Here is a 24039-nt window from a genome sequence, read left to right as displayed (position 1 = left end):
CACTACGGCCGCCATCTCTAAGTCATGGGTTGGGTAATTCCCTTCATGCTTTCTCAATTTTCTTGAAGCATAAGCAATCACCTTTCCATGTTGAGTCAGAACACATCCCAACCCAGTGATGGACGCGTCTGTATACACTACATATGGCTGATCCGCCTCAGGCTGTACTGGGACTGGTGCCCTTGTAAGCATGTCCTTCAGAGCCATGAAGCACATCTCACAATCTCCTGTCCATGCAACTAACATCCTTGCCCGTGAGTTGAGTCATGGGTTGAGCCAAACTCGCAAACCCCTTGACGAACTTCCGATAGTAGCCGGCCAACCCTAGGAAGCTTCTGACTTTCGTAGCACTCTTAGGTTGTGGCCAGGCTTGGATAGCCTGTATCTTTTCCGGATCCACAGACACTCCTTGATCTGACACAATGTGTCCAAGGAAGCCAATGCTCTTCTGCCAGAAGCTGCACTTGATTAACTTAGCAAAGAGTTTCTGCTCTCTTAGCCGTTCCAACACCGCCCTCAGATGCCTCTCATGGTCTTCCTTGCTTCTGGAATATACAAGTATGTCATCTATGAAAATGATTACAAATTCATCCAGAAAGTCTCGGAAGATACCATTCATCATCTTCATGAACGCAGCTGGAGCATTTGTTAGACCAAATGGCATAACCACAAACTCGTAGTGACCATACCGGGTCCGGAATGCCGTCTTCCTGATATCATTGGGCTCTATTGGGATTTGGTGATACCCTGAGGCCAAATCAATCTTGGAAAACCACTTGGCTCCCTTGAGCTGATCCAATAACTCATCAATCCTGGGCAATGGGTACTTGTTCTTCACAGTCACCCTATTCAACCCTTGGTAATCAATGCACAGCCTGAAACTACCATCCTTTTTCTTCACAAACAGGACTGGTGCTCCCCAAGGCGAGACACTTGGGCGTATGAACCCTTTGTCCAACAACTCCTCCAGTTGTTTCTTTAGCTCGGCCATTTCGGCAGGAGCCATTCGATAGGGACTTTTAGACAATGGGGCCGTCCCTGGTTCCAGTTCTATTATGAACGGATCTGCCCTATCAGGGGGAATGTCCTGTAGCGTCCGAAACACATCCTCGAACTCACTGACCAGCGGTATCCCTTCTGGGTCACCACCCCCCACGACCTCCTTAGTGGTGATTGTGGCCAAATAAGCCTCACAACCTTTCTCAAGCATCCGTTCTGCTTGGACTGCTGATACAACTAAGCAACTTGAGGCCGGCTTAATACATTGGAACCTGATCGGGGGTCCACACCCACTCTCGAACTGCACCCTTCCCCGGTGACAATCCAAGGTGGCCCGATTCTTTCCAAGCCAGTCCATACCCAATATCACCTCGTGATTTTTAAGGGGGACTACCACCAGATCCACAGGCATTACCCTGTCCTGGATCATCCCTGGGACGTCCCTAACCAGTCCCAAGGAATGCATCGCTTGGCCACCGGCTGCATATACTATGCACGGATCATCCCTCGTTCCAATTTGGAGCAAACCCTTTCCGATCAACCCTGGACTCACAAAGCTATGTGTAGCTCCAGTGTCGAACAGAACGTGTGTTTCCACACCACCAATACTTAGGGTCCCTACAAAGACTCAATCTAAGTATCTAATCCGTTCTAGGTTCCATACCATGCAATTCTACCAAATGGAAAGAGAATAAGCCTAGAATCATTACCAGTGATCGACTTGAATGGTTTAGTCTCGTCCTCATCCTTGGACAGCTTGTAAACCCTTGGATTAGAGGTCTGGCCCCGGCTCTGGCTTGGTTTGCTTGCCTCACTGCGGCCCTTCTCTTGTTCCGCTTGGAGCTTAGGACATTCCCGTTTGAAATGTCCTACCTTTCCACAATGGTGACATCCCCTGGTATCACCCCCACTTGAGCCCTGCCTGCGAACCTGTTCAGGCCCTGGACAGTCCCGAGCTGAATGATCCATCTTGCCACACCGAGTACAAGCTCCCATAGCCTTCCAGCATTCGCCTCCATGACGCCTCATGCACTTAGAACACTCTGGCCTACCACTTGAGGTTTTACCCTCTTCGGCCGTGTCCCTTTTCCTCTTCCAGACACTCCCGGAACCACCAGAGGACGCATGGCTCCTAGACCTTTGCTTAGCCTCCTCGGCCAGGTTGGTCTCTACCATAGCCATTCTCTCCACAGGCTCAGACACTGTCTGGAAATGACCAACCGAGCAGTAGGTTCGAAGTTCTACCCTTAAGCCTCGAACAAACCTACGTATCTGCACTGTTTCCTCTTCCAGCTCTTTACCTACGTAACGTCTGAGCCGGTTGAACTTCTCCTCGTACTCACATACTGTCATGCGTCCCTGGGACAAGTCCAGGACCTGGGACTCCAGGCGGTCCTAAGCTTCAGCTGGAAAGTACTTGTGGTTAAACTCAACCTCAAAGTCTGAAAAACGCTCAATAGTCCCATTGGTGCATTTGTCCAAAGCCAACCACCAGTTGTGTGCGTCACCTTCCAGGTAGTGAACTGTAATGTCTTTCTTGTACTCCTCCGGACAACGAGTTGAACTGAAGTTTCGAGCCAATCTGCTCCTCCACTCGTCTGCCTCAATGGGATCGGAACTACCAGCAAACTGCTTTGTACCCAGCTTGGAGATGAGAGCTAGCAAGCTCAAGTAATCCACTCTCCTAACTGGACGAACAGGCGGATCGATCTCCATCACATCAGCCTCAACTGTAGCTTGATCCTCAACTATCCTAGCAGCTGTCCGAGCTACATCTCCGGCTGCTCGAGCTACACCAGCTGCGGTCCCAGCTGTCTGAGCTGCCCTCCGAGTCGCCTGAGCTGGTGTGACCTGGCCCACGGCAGAATTCACCAATGGGGTGAATGCTTGAGTGAAAGCCAACATCTGAGTGCCCATGGCCTTAACCACGTCCAACACCTCGCGCATGGACGGCTCGGCCGTCTCCAAGGCACTAGTTCCCCAACTTGTCTGGTCTCCTGCATGGGAGGATTCACCTTCCTCCTCACATCCCATCTACTGTTGTTCACCCAGGTTATCAACCTGAACCTCCGTAGGCAAGATTGGCGCCATGGGCTCCCCGGTCTCATTGTTAACCAACCCCACTTGGATAGGCAAAAATTGGGTAGATTGACTCCCTCTCCCACAACCAGTCCAGAAGCACCAGCTGCCTCCTTGCCCTTCAAAGCCAGAATTGTGGTGAACACATAACCCAACCAAATCCTAGAATCAAGCATGCTCTGATACCAACTTGTAAGGCCCGTTCCCGGCCCTTAAGCCCAACCATGAACCGCGGCCTTAACATCCGTTCTTATACAAATGATTTTGGTCTATTAAGGTCTTTTAGATGTTAAGTTCAATTTCCCTTAGGTGAGGTTCAAGTTTAACAATCAAGACAAGTGAACATAAAGGGCAAATAGATTATATATATAACATAATGAGATCCATACATCATTCATAAGTTCATACTACTAGTTTACACACTTAGTCTATCATAAGTTCACAAGTTGCACAATAGGCTATCAATACTACACACTTATCAACAATGACCCATTCACCACACATCTTCCCATGGCCTGAGTCTTCACGGTACCTTTCCTTTACCACGGTCCAAGTCTGGTCCTGAAACCACATAAATCACGTCATAAACACATGTAGCCGATAACCTAAGCAACAAGACTAGAATGGCATGGTTCGGCCCTTAAGAACTAGGATCTGTCCAGTTTGGACATACACAAATAAATTCCCAAAAACTAAGTAAAATCCATGACAATTCATGATAATTCCCAACTAAGAGATTCCCATAGTCAGATCTCAACAAAACCGACCCGGAATGTGAGATCCGACCATAGATCAGTCCGGCCAATGCCTAGGACTTTACCCCTGGACCGGCCATGGCCTGGGTCCAGTGTTCCCTGTCTGAATCAATCCAATAACATCACAAAATACTATAGAACAGGCGATCCAGAAGAAGTAAAGAGAATGGATGCATCTGCCAAGAGAACCGGCTGCAAGGCCGCACGGATCATCCGCAGGCCCAGGGCCGTTCCTTGCAGTCTACACCACTAACCTTAGGCGTTCTCTCCCCTGGAGGCAAGTCACTCTCCTTCTCCTTCTCCTTGTCTTTCTGTCTGGTATCCATCTTCACGGCCTGGCCTTCCCACACACAGAACACGCCGGCAAGCCAACACCACCACACACGGTTCTCTTCTCTAACCGCCGGTCTCTCTCTTTCTTTCTTTCTGTTATGAGTTTGGAAGAGCTTTGCCTAAGGTATTTCGTGCCATTTTCTGTGCCAGGGACTCTCTATTTATAGAGAAATCCAGCCCCAACTGCCCTGGAGAAACCGGCCAAGCAGTTAGAGAAAAAAGACACAAAACTGCCCCTTTTGCACCTTTTCGGGAGTAACTGCCAAACTGCTCTTCCCTTCCTTTGGGCTGTCCAAAAATCAGGCCCATAACATTGTCCAGAGTCCCTTGTTCAAGGCCAAGACCCCACGGACCTTTGGTGGTTCAGGCCAAGACCCCACCAGCCCATAACCGCCCATGACCCGGCCACGCCGGCCCGGACCATAACACTCCACCGAGCTGAGTTGAGCTGGTCACTAGCTGGCCTCAGCTGAGTGAGCTAACCTATCAGCTCCAGTGAGCTACCAAGGACTGAGTGAGCTGGTTTCACACTGTCCCCAGCTGGTTGAGCTTGTTCCTGACCCTGTCCAGCTTCTAGATCACTCGGCCAGCTCTCCTAAGCTTCCTTCCGTTCCATCCTGGTTAAGTCTCAGCTCCCTGATACCCTTAACCTTATTATTTGATCCATGATACGCTTGTCTTTAGGCCAAATGACCTGTCTGGTGCGTCTCCTCGCACCATGGCTCGTCCCAACGATCCTATCTAGGATCGGGGATGCTACACTGATCGTTTGGGAACTAACTCCGGTCAAGAATGGGAGATCAAGACAAGGAGAAGAGGATGGAGAACCCAAACGTGGTTCACAAGGTATGTGATGGGCCGTGGCTCCCTCAGACCAAACAGACGGTCCATGCGACCGCACCGCGGCTCTGCTCGGTTCCTAAGTCCCATCCGGCTCTCCTTATCTGTTTCAATTCGTTTCTCTTCTCTTCTTTCTGGTTAAACACGAAAGTTTTTGTTGGTTGAGTCAAAGGGACACGTCCCTAGGCTTTGGCCGAACATAACCAAACTGTTAGACGGTCGGTTCGATCGCACCAAAACTGGGCGGTTAGGACGAACTGTTGGGAATGACCCAAAGGGCACGAGTTGTCAAAAGTCATGAGTTACAAAAGGTTGTGAGTTGCCAAAGGGTGCATGTAACCAAAAGGTACGAGATACCAAAGGTTACGAACATCAAAAAGTACAAGGACCAAGAGGTACAAATGGCCAGAGGGTGCATGTTCCAAATGGTGTCTTTCAGGACAGGTTATGCCCGATCCTTATGGATCAGCCTATGGATTTTTTAAGTAAGACAAGGTCACGGTTTGTCTAAGCCAAGGTAGAGTCGCAAGGTCTGACCGGTTGCTAAGCCTTCCGGATTAGGCTTGAGGCTTACTCGGCCGATTGGATCCAGGCCTAAGGCCGGATCAGGTAAGGGAGTCCGTTGGGCCATCGAGCCGGACTTCATTAGCCGGTCGCACCTAGATTCTACTTGGTTGGACGGATTGGTCTTGGGGACAATCTGGATCTGTTCGTGTGTTCTGTTTATCTATTCTGGACTATCTATCTGATTCTAAGTCAAGGGGTGGTTGGTTGAATGACTTAGGATATGGTAGAAAGGTTCATACGTTTTATGATTATGTTGTCTGAGGTTTATCTAAGTTCTAGGGACCAAGCCAAGCATTGTAGAATCAATCCGTTCTATTCTCGGTTATGATTAATTCTTATCTGGTTATGGTTTCAGGAACAAAGGATGGTTCTAGTCAAGCCAAGGAGCCGTGAAGGCTCGGTCAGTGAGAGGCTGTGTAATGTGTGGTTAGATGATGCTAGGGATGAACTAGTGATTGTCTATGAAACTGTTAAGAAGTTGTGTCTTGGATCTCATGTTACTAAGTAATACAAAGTTAACACATTATTATTCTGCTGTGCAATCTGTTCCTTTGTTTATGAACCTCATATTATAATTTGACTTAGTAAATAAAAGACTTAAAATGGATCAAACAAGCAAAGAAATTAATAAGTAAGCCTTCGTATCCAGTTGGGTTGAGAGACCAGGAACGTGTCTTACATGTGTTCAGGACGTGGTGTCAAACTCCTGGAAGTATGTGTGTCAAGAGAAGCATGAGGTGCTGCAGTACATGCAACCTGTACATGCAAGAAGACATGTGGAGCACCAGGTGGATCGGCCAAGCACGAGGTGTTGCGATGCATGCGACCGGGCCATGCGGCCAGACATGTGGAGGACGTGGTGTCTCCTTGCATGGAGCCAGGCCATGCATCCAGACAGGTATAGGGCGTGGTGCCATCCTGCATGAGACTGAGACATGCAGCCAGCCATGTGGAGCACGAGGTGTCGCCGCGCATGCGTCCGGAGACATGCAAACAGACACACGGGCTCCCACACGGCCCATTCCTGATTGGTTGATGTTTCCTATAAATAGCCCACGACCCCCCCCCCCCCTCATTTGAACACATTCAGAACAATTCAAAGTCAGTTCAAAACGTGAAAGAAAAAGCAAAGAAAGAAAGATCGAGTTCCGATAGTTTTCGAGCGATTTAGGAAGTTTTCGAGAACAGTTACTTTGTCGATTTTGAGTCAGCCCCTGGAGAAGGTTCTGTTCAAGTGAAGAGAGATCAGTTCTAGTGGAGACCAGTTCAAGTTCAAGACCAGTCTGGACGTGGGTGTACTTGAGAAAGACGGGAAGGGTTCGGATCGCAGAAGTCTTGATGGACAGCCACAGACATCCTGTGTGTGCTGACGAACACACACAGACACACACGGACAGCCACGGACGTCCTGTGTGAGCTGACGGACACCCACGGACGTCCTGTGTGTGCTGACGGACACCCACAGACGTCCTGTGTGTACTGAACAGACAGCCCACATGGGCCAAAATCACTCGAACATTCCAAGGGAAGGGCCAGTGTGCTGAGTCCAAGGACCAGCGTGCTGATATGTGTACTGATGGACAGCCACGGACGTCCTGTGTGTGCTGACGGACACACACGGACACGCACGGACAGCCACAGACGTCCTGTGTGTGTTGGCGGACACCCACGGATGTTCTGTTTGTACTGAACAGACAACCCACATGGGCCAAAATCACCCAAACAGTCCACGGGAAGGGTCAGCGTGCTGAGTCCAAGGACCAACAAGCTGATATCTGTACTGATGGACAGACACGGACGTCCTGTGTGTGCTTACGGACACACACGGACACACACGGACACACACAGACAGCCACAGACATCCTGTGTGTACTGAAAACACAGCCCACGTGGGCAAAAATCACCCGAACAGTCCACAGGAAGGGCCAGTGTGCTGAGTCCAAGGTCCAGCGTGATGATATGTGTACTGATGGACAGCCACGGACGTCCTGTGTGTGCTGTTGGACACACACAGACACACACGGAAAGCCACGGATGTCCTGTGTGTGCTGACGGACACACACGAACGTCCTGTGTGTGCTGACGGACACCCACAGACGTCCTGTGTGTACTGAACAGACAGCCCATGTGGGCCAAAATCACCCTAACAGTCCATTGGAAGGTTCAGGGTGCTGAGTCCAAGGACCAACGTGCTGATATGTGTACTGATGGACAGCCACAGACGTCCTGGGTGTGCTGACGGACACACACGGACAGCCACGGACGTTCTATGTGTGCTGACTGACACCTAGAGACGTCCTGTGTGTGCTAACGGCCACCCACGGACGTCCTGTGTGTACTGAACAGACAGCCCACATGGGCCAAAATCACCCGAACAGTCCACGGGAAGGGCCAGTGTGCTGAGTTCAAGGACCAGTGTGCTTATATGTGTACTGATGGACAGCCACGGACGTCATGTGTGTGCTGACGGACACACACGGATACACACGGACAGCCACAGACGTCCTGTGTGTGTTGGCGGACACCCACAGATGTCCTGTTTGTACTGAATAGACAGCCCACATGGGCCAAAATCACCCGAACAGTCCACGGGAAGGGTCAGCCTGTTGAGTCCAAGGACCAACGTGCTGATATGTGTACTGATGGACAGCCACGGACGTCCTGGGTGTGCTAACGGACACACACAGACACACAGACACACACGGACAAACACGGACCCACACGGACAGCCACGGACGTCCTTTGTGTGTTGGCGGACACCCACGAATTTCCTGTGTGTACAGAATAGGTCTGACAGGATGTGTTAGTGGGTGGCCTGGCCTAGTTACGAATTGTACTTTTTATAACTTTGGCTGGATCGCCCGTTAACCCGTCTTGTAGCGCTCCTAAACCTGGGTAGACGGTCGGGCCGTCGGTCATGTTCTTGTTTGATTGTTGGCCGGTGGTTCGACCTATGCCTAGGACGGTTCGGGGGTGTTACACACGGACTGCCACGTACGTCCTGTGTGTGCTGGTGGACACCCACAGACGTCCTGTGTGTACTGAACAGACAGCCTACGTTGGCCAAAATCACCCGAACAGTCCACGAGAAGGGTCAGCGTGCTGAGTCCAAGGAACAACGTGTTGATATGTGTATTGATGGTCTGTCACGGACGTCCTGTGTGTGCTGACGGACACACACAGACAGCCACGGACATCCTGTGTGTGCTGACGGACACACACGGACGTCATGTGTGTGCTGACGGATACCCACGGACGTCCGGTGTGTACTGAACCGACAGCCCACGTGGGCCAAAATCACCCGAACAGTCCACGGGAAGGGCCAGTGTGCTGAGTCTAAGGACCAGCGTGCTGATATGTGTACTGATGAACAGCCACGGACGTCCTGTGTGTGCTGACGGACACACACGGACATACACGGACAGCCACGGACGTCCTGTGTGTGCTGGCGGACACCCATGGACGTCCTGTGTGTACTGAATAGACAGCCCACGTGGGCCAAAATCACCCCAACAGTCCACGGGAAGGGTCAGCGTGCTGAGTCAAAGGACCAACGTGCTGATATGTGTACTTATGGACAGCCACGGACGTCCTGTGTGTACGGACACACACGAACACACAGACAGCCACAGACGTGCTGTGTGTGCTGGCAGACACCCACGGACGTCCTGTGTGAACTGAACAGACAGCCCACGTGGGCCAAAATCACCCATACAGTCAACGAGAAGGGTCAGCGTGCTGAGTCCAAGGACCACCGTGCTGATATGTGTACTGATGGACAGCCACGGACGTCCTGTGTGTGCTGATGGACACACATGGACAGCTACGGACGTCCTGTGTGTGCTGATGAACACACACGTACGTCCTGTGGGTGCTGACGGACACCCACGGACGTCCTGTGTGTAATGAACAGACAGCCCACGTGGGCCAAAATCACCCGAACAGTCAATGGGAAGGGCCAGCGTGCTGGGTCCAAGGACCAGCGTGGTGATATGTGTACTGATTGACTGCCTCAGACGTCCTGTTTGTGCTGACGGACACACACAGACACACACGGACACACATAGACAGCGACGGATGTCATGTGTGTGCTGGTGGACACCCACGGACGTCCTGTGTGTACTGAACAGACAGCCAACGTGGGCCAAAATCACCCGAACTGTCCATGGGAAGGGTCAGCGTGCTGAGTCCAAGGTCCAACGTGCTGATATGTGTACTGATTGACAGCCGCAGACGTCCTGTATGTGCTGACGGACACACACAGACTGCCATGAACGTCCTGTATGTGCTGGCGGACACCCACAGACGTCCTGTGTGTACTGAACAGACAGCCCACGTGGGCCAAAATCACCCGAACAGTCCACGAGAAGGGTCAGCATACTGAGTCCAAGGACCAACGTGCTGATATGTGTACTGATGGACTGCCACAGACGTCCTGTGTGTGCAGACGGACACACACTGACAGCCACGAACGTCCTGTGTGTGCTGACGGACACACACGGAAGTCCTGTGTGTGCTTACGGACACCCACGAGCGTCCTGTGTGTACGGAACAGACAGCCCACGTGGGCCAAAATCACCCGAACAGTCCATGGGAAGGGCCAGCGTGCTGAGTCCAAGGACCAGCGTGCTGATATGTGTACTGATAGACTGCCTCAGATGTCCTGTGTGTGCTGGCGGACACCCACGGACGTCCTGTGTCTGCTGACGGACGTCCTGTGTGTACTGAACAGACAGCCCATGTGGGCCAGAATCACCCGAACAGTCCATGGGAAGGGCCAGCATGCTGAATCCAAGGACTAGCTTGCTGATATGTGTACTGATGGACTGCCTCAGATGTCCTGTGTGTGCTGACAGACACACACGGACGCAAACGGACACACACAGACAGCCACAGACGTCCTATGTGTCATGGCGGACACCCATGGACGTCCTTTATGTACTGAACAGGCGGCCCACGTGGGCCAAAATCACCCAAACAGTCCATGGGAAGGGTCAGCGTGCTGAGTCCAAGGACCAACGTGCTGATATGTGTACTGATGGACAGCCACAGACGTCCTGTGTGTGTTGATGGACACACACGGACAGCCACGGTTGTCCTGTGTGTGCTGGCGGACACCCACGGACGTTCTGTGTGTATTGAACAGACAGCCCACGTAGGTCAACATCCCCCGAACAGTCCACGGGAAGGGTCAGCGTGCTGAGTCCAAGGACCAACGTGCTGATATGGGTATTGATGGACTGAAACGGACATCATGTGTGTGCTGACGGACACACACGGACAGCCACAGACGTCCTGTGTGTGCTGACGGACACCCACGGACGTCCTGTGTGTGCTGACGGACACCCACGGACGTTGTGTGTACTGAACAGACAGCCCACGTGGGCGAAAATCACTTGAACAGTCCCTGGGAAGGGCCAGCGTGCTGAGTCCAAGGACCAGCGTGCTGATATGTGTACTGATGGACAGCCAGGGACGTCCTATGTGTGCTGACGGACACACACGGACACACATGGAGAGCCACGGACGTCCTGTGTGTGCTGACGGACACCCACGGACGTCCTGTGTGTGCTGACGGACAGGCACGGTGTCCTGTGTGTGCTGACGGACACCCACAGACACACACGGACACACACGGACAGCCACGGACGTCCTGTGTGTGCTGACGGACACGCACGGACATCCTGTGTGTGCTGACAGACACCCACAGATGTTATTTGTATACTGAACAGACAGCCCACGTGGGCCGAAATCACCCGAACAGTCCAAGGGAAGGGCCAGCGTGCTGATATGTTTACTGATGGACAGCCACGGACGTCCTGTGTGTGCTGATGGACACACAAGGACACACACGGACAGCTACGGACGTCCTGTGTGTGTTGAAAGATACCCACGAACGTCCTGTGTATACTGAACAGACAGCCCACGTGGGCCAAAATCACCCGAACAGTCCACAGGAAGGGCCAGCGTGCTGAGTCCAAGGACCAGCGTGCTGATATGTGTACTGATGGACAGCCACTGACGTCCTGTGTGTGCTGACGGACACACACGAACACACACGGACAAGCACAGACGTCCTGTGTGTGCTGACGGACAGCCACAGACGTCCTGTTTGTGCTGACGGACAGCCACAAACATCCTGTGTGTGCTGGCGGACACCCACGGACGTCCTGTGTGTACTGAACAGACAGCCCACGTGGGCCAAAATCACCCAAACAGTCCACTGGAAGGGCCAGCGTGCTGAGTCCAAGGACCAGCATCCTGATATATGTACTGATGGAAAGCCACGGACGTTCTGTGTGTGCTGACGGACACACATGGACACACACGGACAGCCACGGACGTCCTGTGTGTGCTGACGGACAGCCACAGACGTCCTATGTGTGCTGACGGACACCCACAGACACACACGGACACACACTGACGTCCTCTGTGTGCTGACGGGCACCCACAGATGTATTGTGTGTGCTGACAGACACCCATGGACATTCTGTGTATACTGATCAGACAGCCCACGCGGGCCAAAATCAACCGAACAGTCCACAGGAAGGGCCAGCGTGCTGATATGTGTACTGATGGACAGGCACGGGCGTCCTATGTGTGCTGACGGACACACACGGACACACACGGACAGCTACGGACGTCATGTGTGTGCTGATGGACACCCACAGACATCCTGTGTGTGCTGAATGATACCCACGGACGTCCTGTGTGTACTGAACAGACAGCCCACGTGGGCCAAAATCCACCCGAACAGTCCACGGGAAGGGCCAGCGTGCTGAGTTCAAGGACCAGCGTGCTGATATGTGTACTGATGGACAGCCACAGACGTCCTGTGTGTGCTGACGGACACACACAAACACCCACGGACAGCCACGGACTTCCTGTGTGTGCTGACGGACAGCCACGGACTTCATGTGTGTGCTGACGGACAGCCACGGACGTCCTGTGTGTGCTGGTGGACATCCACGGATGCCCTATTTGTACTGAACAGACAGCCCACGTGGGCCAAAATCACCCAAACTGTCTACAGGAAGGGCCAGCGTGCTGAGTCCAAGGACCAGTGTCCTGATATGTGTACTGATGGACAGCCACGGACATCCTGTGCGTACTGAACAGACAGTCCATGTGGGCCAAAATCACCCACGGACAGCCAAAATCACCCGAGAAGCCAAAAATTCAAAAATTAATATTTTTGAAGAAAGTTTTCTGAAAGGAAACATCAAAAATATGTCAACAAAGAGTTTAGGATGTCAAGTATTGATCAAAAGTTTCTGTAGACATCCGTTTAGACCACGAATTTTGTAGCATGCAAAAGACATAGTTAGAAGCAAAAGAAAATCATGAACATTTACCAGAAAATAGCTGTAACCATTCTTATGAAGCATGCAAAAAATCAGATTCAAATTCGAAGTATTTTCTTTTTTACATTAAAAATACTCCCGAACACAACCAAAGTCTACTGGTGACTGACTGAAAAAAATGTTTTGTCTATATAAGGGGTAGGCACTCTTTTGAGCTTACCCTCAGTACCCGAAGGGGTATGTAGTGTTGGACTACTCGGTCCAACACTATCGATGGTTGGGTTGAGGTCGATGGCCGGATTGTCTCTGCTGAATCTTCCGGTAACTTTTCCGGTGGACCGTTTTGCCCTTAACTTCAAACTTTCGCGCTTGTGTGGTCTTGGCCTGGTTTCATCCGTCTTCCAGTTTCCCTTTTGATTACATCTCAAGAGTGGTTGGAAATATTGATATTAGCGGGGCAAATGAACATTCGGCGTATGAATGGTGATTGGATAGCTAGTGTTTGTAGGCTCTGTGCTCGCGCTCCCAACTACAAACCAACTATCCTCCTACGTTTCTTCACTAGCATAGTTTTATGCTTGTTGAACTGATCAGGGGCCTGTGTTGCGTACCTATCTGGAAGGAATTGTTAAGCTTTGCATAAAATGTTGTTTGCGGCATCTCCTTCATTGGGGAAGTCTTGAACGCATAAGCGGGCACTTGTGATCCTTGCGTCTTTGCATAATTTATGCATTGTTCGCAAAGGTGAATAAGCTGTTTGCTGAGATCTCGGTTGCAGAAATATTATGGCGGTGACTCGAAGAAATTCTGTCCCGCTAAGCACATTTGTCTCCGGACAAAAGATGACGGTCAAGTCTGCATCTGTTCCCACTTTCCATGTGTTTGCTGGAATATGACGTGGCCTTGCCCTGATTTATGAATGCTACCTGGTTGATGTAGCATCCCCGATCCTGGATAGGATCGTCCGGACAGACCTTAGTGCGAGGAGACGCACCAGTCAGGTCACATGACCTAAATACAAGCGTGTCATGGTCCAAAACGTGGTTAAGGGAATCCGGTAGCTGGAACTTAACCAAAATAAGGCAGAGGCAGGCTCAAAGGAGCTGGACAAGCGAGCTGGTAGCAGGACGAGATCCAGGTGAAGCTCGATGAAGTGGGTGATCAGAATGGATCATGGGAGAACTAAGTCTAGGTCTGGAAATAGACCAAGGGACTTAGTAAGATTGAATATGATGAAGAGAACAAGCTGGACGAGTGATGAGACAGCTAGACGATGTGAGAATGAAGCTCGGTCAGCTGGGCGAAGCTCGGACAAGCTCAGTGTAGCTCACTAAAGTGTAGGTCAGCTCCAGCAGCCGGACTACTAGCTCAGTCAGCTGGGACAGCTGGGGATCAGCTCAACTCAGCTAGATGGAGTGTTGGAAGCTCAGACCAGTGTGTCAGTTCTGGGCGGTTACCGGGCCGGTTGGTTGGCCAAGGATGGCTATGGGCCAGTGGGTTCTTCTGGTCAGGCCATGGGCATGGTCAATCCGAGTGGCCTTGCTTTGGACATGTCCAGGAGTGGTTTGACAGTTCCAGGGCGTCATGTAACTACCATAGGCGAAAGGGTGCAATCTGTACCATTTATTAAATCAATGGACAGAAATGAAACCGAAGGGATGCAATGGTTAGAAAAGTAACCACCCCTTCTCCTATATAAGGAGGGCAAGTCCGTGTCTTTGCAGGCACGCCAGGGCTCCTCCTACACCCTGAAACACAAAGAAACACAGAGAAAAGACAGAGAGTTGGTCGGATCAAACATCCAACCCCAAGAGTGGTGTGAAGGCCACAAAGAGGCAGTTTTGGGACAGCGGTAGTGGCCGCATGAGGAGAAGGCCATGTGTCATCTGGTCTTAGCAAGGATGGACGACCTGAACCATAGTTGATGGATAAAGGTGTCTGATCTGATAGATCAAAGGATGCACCGGTTGTAAGGGTAAGATTGATCGGGTTCATTGGGACATGGTTCCATGCCCAGTTAGGTAAGTGTGAAGACTCATCAGTTCTGAGTCATGTGGGGTGGTTGGTTGATTGACTTAGGATCTGATGGGAATTATTAGTCCATGAGAGGACTTGGCTCTAGGGGAGCATACGCTTAAGACTTGATAGCACTGAACCATGGCCTTGGCCGGTTCAGGGGTGTTGTCCATGGCCTTGGCCGGACTGATCATGATCGGGATCCATATGATCTGGGTCGATTCATTGGATTCCGATTATGGGAATATCTTAGTTGGGATTTATCATGAGTTTTCATGAATTTTAATTAATTTTTGGAGCACTTTGGGAAGTGGCCAGCAATGTAGCTGAAGACTTCCAAAAAGTACTTGGTCTGTGGGGATGGTTGGCTGAATGACTAAGTACTCAAGGGAACAGTATATGCAGGTATAAGAGAGCTGTACGAGTAGACGGAGAGCTGGTCGAAGCTACCTCACAGCTCTATCAGCTGGGTCGAGAGTGATGGAACCTCAAGTGAAGTGGTTCAGCTCAGCTAGCTGGATGAGCTAGCTAAACAGCTAAGTAAGCTGGGACAATGAGCTAACAAGCGCCGTGGATGTGGCAAAGGTATGATCTAGCAATGTTGCATAGATCTAGATAGAATGGTTAGGGGAATTGAACCTCAGATTTGTATGCCTTGATATGGGTTCGGGATTGACCTTGGAGCTAGCTGGTAGTTGAGTATACTAACCATTAGCTTAGGTGATTCGACCAGACAAGTATTATATTGGCTGTAGACCAATGGTTAAGTAGAGAATATCCGCTGCGTATCAGTTAAAATGATCTAAGCTAGGGAATGACTAAGGTAGTCCTAAGCTAAGGTCTAAGTTAGCCCTCGCCTATGGGCGATAATATAGATAAAGGGCAAAATTTTGAGAGGTTCGGTCAGTGTATGGACCGAGCGAAGTGAGGCATCGACCTTGGCCTAGCTGGTCGAAGTCTAGAGTAGAAGACATTCTAAAGAGAGATATGGACTTGGTGTCTACAAGGACTGCAACTTGGAGAGTTGGGTCAGTGACACAAGTCATGTCCTTGTATGGGTGTTTGATGGACCACTTGATAAGATTTTGGGTTAAATCTCTATCAAGTGGGGGAGACATGTATATATGATGATCAAGACGTGATCGGTGAGAAGGAACAAGGAGGGAGATGCAATGAATTGGTTTGGAAGAACCAAACGAGCATGCTGCATTATCCGGATGCAAATTGTTTGATTGGAACCTTGGTCTTGAGGTAGGGCGTCAGTACCACCGGGTTCGGGGACGAATCCATTCTAAGTGGGGGAGACTTGTAGCATCCCCGATCCTGGATAAGATCGTCCGGACAGACCTTAGTGCGAGGAGACGCACCAGTCAGGTCACATGACCTAAGGACAAGCGTGTCATGGTCCAAAACGTGGTTAAGGGAATCAGGTAGCTGGAACTTAACCAAAATAAGGCAGAGGCAAGCTCAAAGGAGCTGGACCAGCGAGCTGGTACCAGGACGAGATCAAGGTGAAGCTCGATGAAGTGGGTGATCAGAATGGATCATGGGAGAACTAAGTCTAGGTCTGGAAATAGACCAAGGGACTTAGAAAGATTGAATAAGATGAAGAGAACAAGCTGGACGAGTGATGAGACAGCTAGACTATGTGAGAATGAAGCTCGGTCAGCTGGGCGAAGCTCGGACAAGATCAGTGTAGCTCACTAAAGTGTAGGTCAGCTCCAGCAGCCGGACTACTAGCTCAGTCAGCTGGGACGTCTGGGGATCAGCTCAACTCAGCTAGATGGAGTGATGGAAGCTCAGACCAGTGTGTCAGTTCTGGGCGGTTACTGGGCCGGTTGGTTGGCCAAGGATGGCTATGGGCCAGTGGGTTCTTCTGGTCAGGCCATGGGCATGGGCAATCCGTGTCGCCTTGCTTTGGACATGTCCAGGAGTGGTTCGACAGTTCCAGGGCGTCAGGTAACTGCCATAGGCGAAAGGGTGCAATCTGTACCATTGATTAAATCAATGGACATAAATGAAACCGAAGGGATGCAATGGTTAGAAAAGTAACCACCCCTTCTCCTATATAAGGAGGGCAAGTCCGTGCCTTTGCAGGCACGCCAGGGCTTCCTCCTACACCCTGAAACACAAAGAAAACAGAGAAAATACAGAGAGTTGGTCGGATCCAACATCCAACCCCAAGAGTGGTGTGAAGGCCACAAAGAGGCAGTTTTGGGAGAGATCAGAGGGGAAGTTATGAACGACCCTTTGATTGGTTTTGATTCATCTTGACATCACCCAAAGCATCCTCCAGGGCCTGAGAACACACGCAAATAGTCAGGGAAGAAGAGGGCTGGCCGGATTCCACTTCCTATGGCCAAGAGAGTGTAACGACCCGGAATTGTCAACTGAATTGGTTTGTTTTTCTTTTAATTATTTTAGAAAAAAAACAATTCAATTTCCTTTTTGGTTTAACCAAACCGTGTACGCAACTATATAAATTTTATACATCTCCATCTCCATAAAACCTAGCCGCATACCTTCACGTCTCATGATTTATCACCTCCTTCCCATCTCTCTCGCTCATCACATGTTTCACTTCTTCTCCATGTGTGCATATCATAGAAGCCGAGAAGGGATGCACCCATCGTTCACCTCCAAAATCTGATCCACTGCTTGCACCGCGATGCCACCACCGGCTCTTCCCGTCGCCTTGGAGCTATCTCCATGTCAGACAGAGAGACAGCCTCGCCATCAGTGGTCAAACGGACGTGTTGTTGCCTCGCATATAACTCAAGAGATGTATACATGACGTGAGAAGGAGATGCACAAAGACGGAGCCACTGTCTCACCACCGCGGCACCGATCGGATCCACCGTTGTAAGCTTTAAGCCACAGCCGCTTCACCGACGACCACCGATACGCTTTGCCATGAACCGTGAGCCACCGGCGAGCTGAACCGTTTCACCAAAGATCTAGCCGTTAGAACCGTAGCTATTTTCGAGAAGGTTAATTGTATCATCAGTTGTTTCTTGTGATACAAGAAATATATTTAACATACACTTTTAACATGGCATACGTAGGAAGGAATCAAAGATCTTATGGGTGATTTGTTTGCCAAGTCAACTCTAAAGCCTAGACATTTGACAAGACATATCAGTTCCCGAGTATTATCCGATGAATCTTTAATATTGGCTAAGGTGAGGGTCTATTCCGTAAATCCCGTACCAGTGTAGAATTTTCCTATGTTAGTTTAGATTTCGAATCATGATCCGTCTGTGTGAATTGAGTCTTGATTGTTAGTTAGTTCATTCATTGTAAACTGGAACTAGGGATCTAGAGGATTCAACCGTTGATTGGATTGTGTGATGTTAAGAGATGCGATATATATATGTATGTATACATAGTTATGAGTAGGGACTATGTGCACGGACGGGGGCTCAGAGATGTCTGGGCTAGCGACGCTACTTTGATTGTGCGGGTAGGGGTTCATAGACGTCTGAACTTGCGATGCTACTTGTGCGGGCATGTGGTGCAGAGACGTTTGTATCATGGATGCTACTTGAGAGGGCGGGGGTACAGAGACAGACTGTACTAGCGACGCTATGTATTATATATCCATATGAGGAGATGCGGGGTGTATGGACTAGCTATATGCTATCATCGCATTGTTTGATTTGTGTGATGCGCTAGGCATCGTGTGTGTTCACGTTAGAGCTAAACTTCCATAGTGGGAGTTCTATTTACTCAAGTCAGTGGTTTGCGTGTTTAGCATCCCATACCTCACAGAGTAACTCCCCTGTTACTCACCCCTCCTATTCCTTCCCCTTTCAGATGAGACTGACGAGTAGGAGTGATTGCTATCGGGCTGGTGCTTTGGGAGTTTTATTTACTTTCTTTTTCAGACTTGCGGTTTTATGCTTTTACCGATATTTTTGGGATTTATTATGTTATTTGGATTTATGGTTATTTATTGGATTTACGACTTTGGAGTTCACTTTTGAGAAGTAATAAATAGAGATTTCATGCTTTTTTTTAATTAAGTTATTTCAGAAAATACGGGTGTTACAGAGAGCCTTAAGGAGAGAGAGGTGTGTGGGAAGACAGTTTCATGGGAGTTGGGAACGACCCTGTGATGGAGTTTGTTCATGGATGCTCACGTCCTAGGCTTCCTCTATGTCTTGGGTACACACGCAAATATCCAGGAGAGAAGGGAGAAGGCCGGACTCCACTCCCAATGGTATAGACAGCCTTGAAGGCGGATGCAGTGCCAAAATCAGTTTCATGGGAGTTCAAGGGAAGAGATGAGCGACCCATGCCTGGATCTTATCATTAATGTAAGTATATGATAAGGGCTTGATAAGACATGATGGAGGCGTGCTTTGGAGGAGAATGGACGTCCATGATAAGGGAAGGCACATGATCTAATCAGATCATGTATAAGGTAACCGGTTTATGATTACTTTCCAGTTTATGTTTATGTCTCTTGTGGAACTGGTTCTGGCCAAGCATGGCACGCCCTTGAAAACTACATATAATGTGATGTGATCTAAGGATCTAGTAGTTGAGAAAGGGACAGGATCATAGTTGGTACAACTCGTCCATATGGTGTGATGGACGGATGCAATGAATCGGCCATACTATATGGGGCGGGACATGGCAACTGGGTTTGTGTTGATCACGGCCTGATCCATCAGAGGGTGATCTATGTATGGGTATTATTGGCCATGATCATAATCCAGGGGTGAAGAGTCGTAACCTTTCAGAAAGGTAGTTATCCATGACAGTTTACCGAGTAAATGGAAACTGTTGGGGGACAGCGGTAGTGGCCGCATGAGGAGATGGCCGTGTGTCATCTGGTCTTGGCAAGGATGGACGACCTGAACCATAGGTGATGTATAAAGGTGTCTGATCTGATTGATCAAATGATGCACCGGTTGTAAGGGTAAGATTGATCGGGTTCATTGGGACATGGTTCCATGGCCGGTTAGGTAAGTGTGAAGCATACGCTTAAGACTTGATAGCACTGAATCAAGGCCTTGGCCGGTTCAGGGGTGATGTCCATGGCCTTGGCTGCAGTGATCATGATCGGGATCCATATGATCTGGGTCGATTCATTGGATTCTGAGTATGGGAATCTCTTAGTTGGGATTTATCATGAGTTTTCATGAATTTTAATTAATTTTTGGATCACTTTTGGAAGTAGCCAGAAATGTAGCTGAAGACTTCCCAAAAGTACTTGGTGTGTGGGGATGGTTGGCTGAATGACTAAGTACTCAAGGGAAGAGTATATGTAGGTATAAGAGAGCTGTACGAGTAGACGGAGAGCTGGTCGAAGCTACCTCACAGCTCTATCAGCTGGGTCGAGAGTGATGGAACCTCAAGTGAAGTGGTTCAGCTCAGCTAGCTGGATGAGCTAGCTAAACAGCTAAGTCAGCTGGGACAATGAGCTAAAAAGCTCTGTGGATGTGGCAAAGGTATGATGTAGCAATGTTGCATAGATCTAGATAGAATGGTTAGGGGAATAGAACCTCATATTTGTATGCCTTGATTTGGGTTCGGGATTGACCTTGGAGCTAGCTGGTAGTTGAGTATACTAACCATTAGCTGTGGTGATTCGACCAGACAAGTATTATATTGGCTGTAGACCAATGGTTAAGTAGAGAATATCCGCTGCGTATCAGTTGAAATGATCTAAGCTAGGGAACGACTAAGGTAGTCCTAAGCTAAGGTCTAAGTTAGCCTTCGCCGATGGGCGATAATATAGATAAAGGGCAAAATTTTGAGAGGTTCGGTCAGTGTATGGACCGAGCGACGTGAGGCATCGACCGCGGCCTAGTCGGCCGGGATCGGGTCTTACAGTTGATCCTGCCAGTAGTCATATGCCTGTCTTAAAGAATTAGCCATGCATGTGTAAGTATGAACGAATTCAGACTGTGAAACTGCGAATGGCTCATTAAATCAGTTATAGTTTGTTTGATGGTAACTACTACTCGGATAACCGTAGTAAATCTAGAGCTAATACGTGCAACAAACCCCGACTTCTGGAAGGGATGCTTTTATTAGATAAAAGGTCGACCCGAGCTCTTCCCATTGCTCTGATGATTCATGATAACTCGATGGATCGCATGGCCTTAGTACTGGCGATGCATCATTCAAATTTCTGCCCTATCAACTTTCGATGGTAGGATAGTGGCCTACTGATGTGACCCAGATCAAGCATCGACCGACTCGGATCATGGATACGGCCCAAGGTGGCGTTCTTGTCAACCAGCTCGAGCAAAATGAGGTTTTCATGTCGGATCATGCCAGTCTTGCTGCCTGTGATAGTCCATCTGCTCATTCCGTCCATGCTCATAATAATTTCCCATTGGATCGTGCTGATCAGACCATCTGTACCGTCCCATCCGATCACCCCGACCGTACCGCACGTGCTGTCCACTGCAACGACCCACAGACGCTCGTAATGGAGCTCAGTCTTGAACCACGGCCTAGATATGGAATTGATCAACCCACTTCACTTATTTCCCATCCAATTCAACATTCTGAGACTGACAGTCGAGCCAGATTCAATTTGGGACGAGAAGAATTCAAAGATGTTCACAGATTTTCTCTTTGGCCTTTTTGGTGCGTCCTGCGTGTCCCGAAGGCTGTCCTAAAGTTCTTGCTTCAGTATCCAACCCTATGATGGACTTTTATCTTTCATATTTCACTAAGGCATGGATACTTGAGCTGTCCAAGGACTTGTTTCACAACAGTACACAATTTGGTTCAGCAGATCGTCCGATAGTTCAGTCTGTTCGTGTTAATCAGCCGACAGGCCGTGTGGATCGTCCTGATCACGTCCTGATCCTTACACCAAGTACCAGCACGACCAGAATGAACCTGGACAGAAGAGGAGAAGTCACTTTGACCAGTCTTCATCAATTTCACCAACTTTGACTCCCTTTATTATTTTCTAGTCAATGTTGTCTTTTCCTAGGTTTGTATTTCCCATAATTGTTTATGGCTTTCTTTGACTACAAATCCTATATATATGGCTCATAAGCCACGAAATAATACAGATTGTTTTCCTCATTTTATGAGTTTATATCTTTGTTCTTTGCTTAGAACATTTCTTAGTTTCTTGGTGAGGTTATCTCCAAGTTTCGATCCTTCTTTTGTTGGACCAGTGTGTCACATCCGGCAACAACTGAAGTCTGGTAGTATCATTGGGCCATCCGCAACCCTTTTGTGTCACCGTTCATACCATCAGTTCTCAATTCCCTCGGATCTGAGTTCATATCAACCATACCGAAAGAGTGATCCATATTTTGGTTCTATCAAGTGGTATCAGAGCCACTCTTCCGGTATTGTCTATTTCATTCATCTTCCATTTTCTTATAAACACTTCTTCTTCTACCTTTCTTAAATCCTGGCCCCTCATTACCATCCACCATATCAAAAAAAAAAAAGATCTATATAAATATATATATATATATAGAAATCGAAAGTTTTATTTGGGGATTGGTGGTGGAAGCGAAGGCCTGCTGGCTGAGGAGAAATCCAGCCTTTGAGGTGGTTAAAACGGATTTAAAAAAAAAAATATCTCTTATCTTTCTATCTTGAGAAAATTCTCTTGTTTGCTTGGATTTGCCCATTGGGATTCTTTGATTTGTTCTCTTAGAACATTGAGTAGAAACTTTTCTGTGATCACCTAAATCTGAGAGAAACACTTGAGTGGGTGAGATCAAACACTTGAGAGTGTGAGGTTTTATTTCCTAACTTTTGTGTTGAGATTTTCAGGTTATTATGTTTAGTCTTCAAAGGAGAAATAGCAAGGAGAAATCTCCACAACAAACTATCTCTCAATCTTCATTTAAATATTCTTTGAATAATTTTGATGAGTTTGTTAGTTTGCAGGATAGGCCAAATAGGTGGTGCAATGAACCTTTCAAGACGTCCCAAGGTGAAGCTGATCCAAAGAGGCGATTCCTTCAGTTTGATGTCCAAGAGATATGTGACAATTTTGAGAAGGGAATGATGAAAGCCCTCAAGGACGTCAGTAAGATCAACATGAAGAGCACATCCACACGTGCACCTGTAGCTGAGCCATCCTTATTCATCAGCAAGAAATCTAAAGGTAAATCTGAAACCCATGTTGAGGAGTTGAAAGATTTTTCAGATTCTTTACCTACCTTTGATGAATATGATGAAGAACCAATTGAAAGCTTGATGATTTGTGAGAAAAACTGTGATTTTCCTTCTTTTGAATCTGAGTTTATGAATGTTAATGAACAGACTATTGTAGAACTAACAGTTTTGCAACCGGAGCATCCGAGTAGTCTTGTTTTGTCTCAACAGGTTTTTGAGGAAGAGCCACTGGACTATCCACATCAAGGACCACATCTTGACACTAGAAACCCCATGAATGAGGATCTAGGTCCTATCTTTGATGAGGAGGACGAACCTGGCCCAGTCTTTGATGAAGAAGCAACAAGAATCACCTCCATCGTTATGGAGAGCCATCTATGTTTTGATCCAGACACAACTCCTGCCCCTTTGACTCCTGATCTTCAAGAGCACTCTTTTGTTTTGAGTGTCCAGGAAATATAGGTTCAGCCTCTGAGAAATGAAAGCATTGATCGTGCCCAACAGCCTGAGATTTGGAGAAGCTTTGTTGTCCAAACCGGCTACCTTGGAGATGCCAGCGACAGGGGTTCAGTCCAAAACAGATATCTAAACATTCAGAAGGTATTTTGTCATGAATCCAATTTATATGGAACGCCAACTCACAAAGGATTAACGGAGATATGGAATCACTTGAAAAGCTTCACGGAGGAAGGAGTTATGAATTTTCCAAACCGTAGGTTGTCCAGCCCGTCTATCCACAAGTACCAGACTTCTAAAGGAGATTTAGGCCCAAGAAAGAAGCGGCCTGAGACAAAACCGATCCTCCATGAACCAAAGGTGTTTCCTCAGTCAACCTCCTGTTCAAACCAAAAGCACTGTAAGGATCATGGGTTGATTGTCTCTGCTCATCATGAAAACGTTTTGAATCTGAGAATTTCCAAAAGAAAACACATCTTTACTTGGTTGAAAAACGTTTTGTTAAAACCATTTCATGAGTTGTTTTCAATGAGCTGTGTTTTGAAAGAAATTTTGTGTAGGAAAAAGCATGAACC

At 48.7% G+C, this 24039-nt stretch overlaps 1 protein-coding gene across 1 annotated transcript; it reads right to left on the bottom strand.

The window, feature by feature from the left end:
- Positions 1–217: 217 nt before the first annotated feature.
- On the bottom strand, positions 218–2352 carry LOC111214404. The gene is made up of 4 exons (XM_048774745.1): positions 1710–2352; positions 1120–1617; positions 828–1038; positions 218–710 (listed from the first exon to the last, which is right to left on the bottom strand). The coding sequence occupies exons 1-4, from the start codon at positions 2350–2352 to the stop codon at positions 218–220; spliced, it is 1845 nt and encodes a 614-aa protein (XP_048630702.1).
- Between the last annotated feature and the right edge of the window lie 21687 nt (positions 2353–24039).

The sequence above is a fragment of the Brassica napus genome, unplaced genomic scaffold (assembly GCF_020379485.1).
Source record: "Brassica napus cultivar Da-Ae unplaced genomic scaffold, Da-Ae ScsIHWf_521;HRSCAF=783, whole genome shotgun sequence".
NCBI classification, from domain to species: domain Eukaryota; kingdom Viridiplantae; phylum Streptophyta; class Magnoliopsida; order Brassicales; family Brassicaceae; genus Brassica; species Brassica napus.
The sequence above is the reverse complement of the archived record's forward strand: the minus strand, read 5'-3'. Positions and strand labels throughout refer to the sequence as shown.